Below are 6262 nucleotides of genomic sequence, written 5' to 3'. Positions count from 1 at the left end.
GATCTGATGTAAGTAGATTTTTTTTTTTTTTATTTGATTTTGATTGATTGAGATTGGATATTTTTGCTCATTTATTTTTCTGGATATTTCCTTTTTCATTCACAAGTGTTACTGTATTTTATGCCATTTTAATGTTATTCCTTAACACAAAAATGACTAGCAAAATGTAGAAATTAAATACTTTTAAAATATATTTGAGTTGAGCTATGTGAATAAGGGCGAAGTTATCAAAGAAAAATGACGAGCAGAAGTGCTTTCACATAATGAATTCTGCATTAGGCATAAAGATCCTTCAGCATCTTTATGAAAAGAACATTCAACCGTTAAAAATGATGCTCAAATGCATTGTTGGAAAAGGGTCACTTCAAACAGATTAAACTATTTGGAGAGGAAAAAAACCAACCCTGCTCTTCTTGAAAATGTACTTTATATGCCTGAATGACCTGTCATTTGGTTTGAGGTTGTGTTTTCTAATCATTTAATTAATGACTTGTCACCATCTATAATTTTTTGTGCTAACAGGAGTGATAATCTTGGTTTAAGTAGCAGAAATTTTTTCTTAAGTGAGTACATCGGAAAAGCTGTTCTAATGGTACAGGTTTTAGGCCATGGCCCGCACAGATCATGGACTGATTAATGTAAAACAGCAGAGGGGCTTGAAAAAGCAAAGGTTTGTCATGTTTGTCACATAAGGTAAGCAGGGAAAGGAATAATCATGATTATAGGAGAAACTTTATCAGGTTGCTGTAAAGGCTGATGAGGTGAAAGTGGGTACGAAGACAAGAATTCTCACCAACCATTGGTCAAAACCCCCCCCCACCTGTATCTTCATACGTGCAATAAGCACTTGAGTGCAGGCTTATGAAACTCCAACAACAAAATAAAGGTTCAGTGTATTTTAAATATTTTTCAGAGCCTTTCTAAAACTTAAAGTGATGGCATAGTCAGTGATCACTGTTTGCTGAAGAAATTTCTCCTCATTTCGCTTGGCAAACCTGCAGCCATGTGATTAGATAGATGAGTAAAAGTTTCCTTTCTTGTGTTTGCATCCGCCTCAAATGCTGAAAAATGAGCAGAAGGCAGAAAACCTCTTCCTTTTGCCCTCACATTCACACAGGACTTAGTTTGGAGGAGGACACAGGGAATTAGTTTGGATTCACCTCTTCCATTTCTGTGTATTCATTGCAGCAGATGATCTGAAGATTTATAGTAGAGTGCACAATCACAGAATTGCTGACAAGTTACTAACTGCTAATTAATTGTGAATACAGTATTGTGATTGGAGGTGATTTATAGAAGATAAATGTAATAGAGCAGGAAAATCTTAGAAAGGTGGCTGAAGAGATGTGTTTGGAGATGTGGAAGAGTTCTGTGAAAAGTAATTAAACTTGGAAGTTAGAATGAGCGAGATGCTCAAAGTATTCCATAGTAAACCACAGGATTACACATCCTTCCTTCTTCTGACCTTTGCAAAATGCACAGAGGGGGATGACAAGTGTTACATAACTTTACACAACTGGAAATTGAATGCATTAGTGTGAAATGCATGTTTAATATGGCTATGTAGTATATCCATGGCACATTAACCTTGTCACTTCATACTCTTTTATACTTCTTATTCTTTTATATATATATATAAAAGCATAGTGTGTATATATAAAAATTATAAATTGTGTATATGTCAATGGATTAAGATCTTGGCAAAATGGGGACAGGTAAGCATGTTTCAGTACCCATGCTTCATTCCACTGATGTTTCCCGAAGGGATCTGGATATGGATTTTAGCAGCATACTTTTTCATCCACTTTCTAATATTTATTTTTCACCAGGAGAATTTTTCTAACCTCTTCTATAATAAAGTTATAAACTTGCTTGTTAGTTACCATGTAGCAACAAAGTCTATGAAGATTTGAAAAATCATGTTCTAAATTGACTTACTCGCTGTTCGAAAACAAATGTACTTGTGAAACTTCTTAAGTCACATCTTAAATTCTGTCCCTGGTTAATGCATACAACTGAGACTTAATAGTTTTTGAATAGTTGGGAGTAAATTCAAGGATAGGTGTTTGCGCCCCTTGAAGAAATCTGCCCTCGTATGATCATATTAAAAGTGTTGTTTTGCTTTTTTTTTTTTTTTTACTTCAAGTAATCGACTCTTTTTTATTTGGTAAAGTCTTGCAGTGAGAGAATTTCTTTGTCTGGATGATCCTCCGGGTCCTTTTGACAGTCTAGAAGAGAGCAGGGTAAGTGCTATGTAATATGATAAAAGCAGAATGTTGTTAGAATACTGTAAAATCTGCTGAATGAAACATTTTTATTTCTGTTTTTTCACAAAAATTTGCGAATAGGTGTATTTCTAAAACTGACACAGTCTCGTTATTGGTGCTCACTGATAATCTTTGACTGCTGTACTTCATCCCAGCCTCAAGATATAATCTCTTCCTTTTTGCCTTTTTTGATCAGTGGATTAAATTTGTTTTTAAGGCAACTGCTGAATGTAAGGAGAGTTTTCGTAGGCTTACATTCACACATCACAAGGCATACTCCTTCGACTTCAGGTCTTGTAGTGAAATGTTTCTTGTTACGAAATGTAATGAAAGGATTAATTCAGACCACCCAAAACAGTGCTCTTGCAGATAACTGAGTAGTGTCGATTAGTGTTGTGAAGCCACAGCCTTTCAGCACATACGTGAGCACACTGAACAATGCTGTATGCATGCCGCAGCCAACTGTATTGGAAGGAGGTTTCACTGACACGCAGGGATATATCGTCTGTCTAGAACAGGTGGTTCTCAGTTGTCTTGCTTTATAGAATAATAATGTTTTGGAATTGTACATACATTGTTAATAGTGTAGAAATTACAAATGTTAAGTGATGCTCCTTCAACTAAAATTCTGTTTACCCGTTTGTTTTGCATGTAAGTGGGAGTGACTCTTGCTACATTACTATGTACATCTGAAGGTTTGGTGTGGTTTTGTCTTAAGAGCTGATATTTGATTTCCATACAATCTCTTTTCATCATAGCTGTTTTAAGTTGATGAAAATTAATAAAATTTGAGGGAATTATTTGTTCAGATAGTTAAGAAATTTAAGTGTCATCTTCATTGAGATTTTGATAATGCATACTGTGTAGAAGTCTTGGGTTATTCTTCCATAGGAATTTAGGCAAATTATTAAAAGAACTGTGCTGTTGTAGTTTTGGCAATTAACCATTTCTGTAAAGTTGTTAGAAACAGCTGTCATAAAGTGCTGGTCTCCAGGGGATACTCCAGCTTATTACAGAGTGGTTGAAGTTGGAAGAGATTTCTTGAGATAATCTAGTCCAACCCTCCTTCTTAAGCAAGGTCATCTACTGCAGGTTGTCCAGGACCATGCATAATCAGGTTTCCAATATTCTACAGAGGAGACTTCACAACCTCTCTCGCATCCTGCTCCAGGTGTTTGATCACCATCACAGTAAAAAAGTGGTTTTGTGTTTTCAGATTGAATTCCCTGCTTTTTAATTTCTACCCATTGTCCCTTGTCCTGTTAGTGGGCACCACTAAGAGGAGTCTAACTCCCTCTTCTTCAGTCCCTCCCATGAGGTATTTATACTCATTGATAAGATTACCCTGATCCTTCTCTTCTCCTAACTGAAGAATCACAGCATTCTCCTCCTCTTCTCATGTGAAAGATGCTCAAGTCTGTTAAGTGTCTTTGATTATGGCATTTGAGTCATGAGACCTGGGGTCCTGGTGGACAACAGGTAGGATGGAGATCAGACAGCTCTGTCAGCACTCATGGGTGCCACCTGTCAGGCCCCATGGACTTATCTATGTCCAATTTGTTTAAATGTTCCCTGAGCTTGTCCTCCTCCACTGAGAGGGTAAGTTTGTCTTGCCCGCCCTTGTGTTTCTCTCTGGTTTGCTGAAGGCTGGTCTTCCCAGTCAAGACAGGCAGAGATGCCATCAAGTAGCTTCATGTTTTCAGTGTGATTTGTCACGAGTTACCCCACTCCATTTGGCAGCAGGAGCATGGTTTCCCTTGTCTTCATTTGTTTTGTTTATGTATTTGTAAAATCCTTTCTCGTTTCCTTTCACGTTCTGCCAGGTGCAGCTGCAGGTTAGCCTTCACTTTCTTAACCCTATTCCTGTAAGATCAGAGACCAGCCCTGTTTCTCCTCCTGGTCACCTCTCTGTGCCTCCACTGCTAATACACTTCCTCTTTATGTCTGAGTTCAGTAGGAGTTCCTTGCTCATCCATACAGGCCTCTTGCAACCTTTGCGTGTGAACTCCTACTTGTTGAGCTGGACCTTTATTGAGCTTGAAGGTGGTGATCCTTCAATACCAACTAGCTGCTCTTCAAGGAGCAAGATACCTCATTACACACAATTCTCTGATACGTCTTCCCCAGTTTACCTCTCTGCTATTACAGCATCCTTCAGAATGTGGTGATGTTTTCTTACTCAGGTGTGAACAATGACTCCCTTTCCATGGGCAGCTGATAGATTGCAGCTAGAGATGAGTTTTTCCGAAAGGCTTTTTTCACTTCTCATAGAAAACAGTGAAACAGTTCACAACACCTGTGGAATTTTCATAGTTATTTTGTGAATAGGGAAATTTGCATGTGCATAAATCTAAAGGTAGAAACGATGTAACTTAGTTATATTCTTAAGGCAATAATGGCCAATTTTCAGTTAGGCCACCAGCAACCCTGAACAGTTTTACAAGATACACTTGAATTCACTTAATTGGTTTGGATGAAACAGGATGACCATTTAACTGGAGTGATGCTAAAGCAATCTCTAAAAATGCTGCATGCCACGTGTTCTTGGCTCTAGAAGATGTGAATAAAGCTGTGGCTTAACTGATGATTTGTCTTCACTGTCTGTCATCAGATAAATTTGCTCACTGGGTCAATAAATTAAAACTCAGTGCAAAAAAAAATGGTTATTGGATTGAAGAAACACGGTATTTGTTTGAATTGAATAATTACAGAAAATCGAAGCATTTAAAAGAACTTTATAAGTCTGCTTCAGTTAAAGCAAAGAATAATATCTTGATGTTTGCAGCCCATTTTAAAACCTTAGGAAAACAATGTCTTAACAGCATTGTTCTTAACTGAGCTTATATAAAATGTTTATATTCAGTGGACTCCATGAATTAGTGGTTAGCCACATGTAACGTTAAGCCAAGAAAGCCTTCTATGTGGATTTCTTCTTCAGCAAGAACATGTAAATTATTAAATCGGAATTGCACATTACTGTTGGTAGACGTGCCCTTTCCAGTAATAGATCAGCAGGCCCTGTGCCAACGCTTCCGTCACTTCCTGTTCAGTGGATTTTGCATTATATGCTGGCTTGTCACATTAAGTTTTGAGATTGCTCACTGTCAGGTTCTTGGGGTGTACTATAGACGTGTCATGCTCAGGAGAGTAACACAACATACTTGTCGTGGTTGAGTAGTTAGTGTTCTTAGCATTTCATTAAACTCTTTCAAAATGTTTCTGTGTTGGCCTTCTGACTCTCATGAGTGTCATATTTGTAACAGTTGTTTGGTACAGAACTGTACAACTTTGTCTTTATCCTGGGTAAGAAAAGAACAGGCACTTTGTCCAAATATTCCTGGCGTTTTGGGAATAATGAGATACTTTGAAACGCACCAAAATCATGTGAAAGCAAAGCTTATGGACGGGGGAAACAGTAGGGAGTTCAGCTGATAATACATATAAGCAAAAAGGTTCAAAATTAGGGGCTGTGCATCAAAGGCAAGAAACCTTTCACAAGTCACTTGTTGTGAGACAAACAGATGATGCAGTAAAGTTTGCATTGCACTTCAGCATAATAAATTCATTGTTCAGAGCAAAGAGGCATTGTTTTATTAAGGAGCCAACTTTTTTAAAAGTTTATGTAGCTCTTTATAGTAATCAATACAAAACAAAGCAGCTACACTTCTGTTACAGGTTGATATTTTTATAAGAAACATCAGGAAAGGCAATCCACTGAAGGTACCTGGAATATGTTCTTAAACTTGTCTTTTAGGCTTTCTGTGAAACTCTGGAGGAAACAAACTACCGTCTGCAAAAAGAACTGCTTGAAAAACAAAGGGAGGTTGAATTGCTGAAGAAATTGTTAAGTGAAAAGCAACTTCATATAGATGCTGTTGAAAGAAGAATTAGGTATGTAGAAATTTGATGGGTTTTAGCAGTTTCTTTCCTTGAAGGCATTTTCTCTAGATAGATAGTCACAAGCACCAGCTTTAAATGTATTCTTGGAAACAATT

At 37.4% G+C, this 6262-nt stretch overlaps 1 protein-coding gene across 1 annotated transcript in view; it reads left to right on the top strand.

The window, feature by feature from the left end:
* The window catches only part of SNX16 (sorting nexin 16), a 23826-nt gene that overhangs the window by 13476 nt on the left and 4088 nt on the right, over positions 1-6262 (top strand). The window contains exons 4-5 of the mRNA XM_010142617.1: positions 2174-2243; positions 6022-6158. Of these exons, the coding sequence (XP_010140919.1) occupies positions 2174-2243; positions 6022-6158 (207 nt within the window). The remainder of the gene's footprint in view (positions 1-2173; positions 2244-6021; positions 6159-6262) is intronic.

The sequence above is a fragment of the Buceros rhinoceros genome, unplaced genomic scaffold, assembly GCF_000710305.1.
Source record: "Buceros rhinoceros silvestris isolate BGI_N320 unplaced genomic scaffold, ASM71030v1 scaffold43008, whole genome shotgun sequence".
In the NCBI taxonomy this organism is placed as follows: Eukaryota; Metazoa; Chordata; class Aves; order Bucerotiformes; family Bucerotidae; genus Buceros; species Buceros rhinoceros.
Note: the sequence above shows the minus strand (reverse complement) of the source record. Positions and strands in the feature narration are given on the sequence as shown.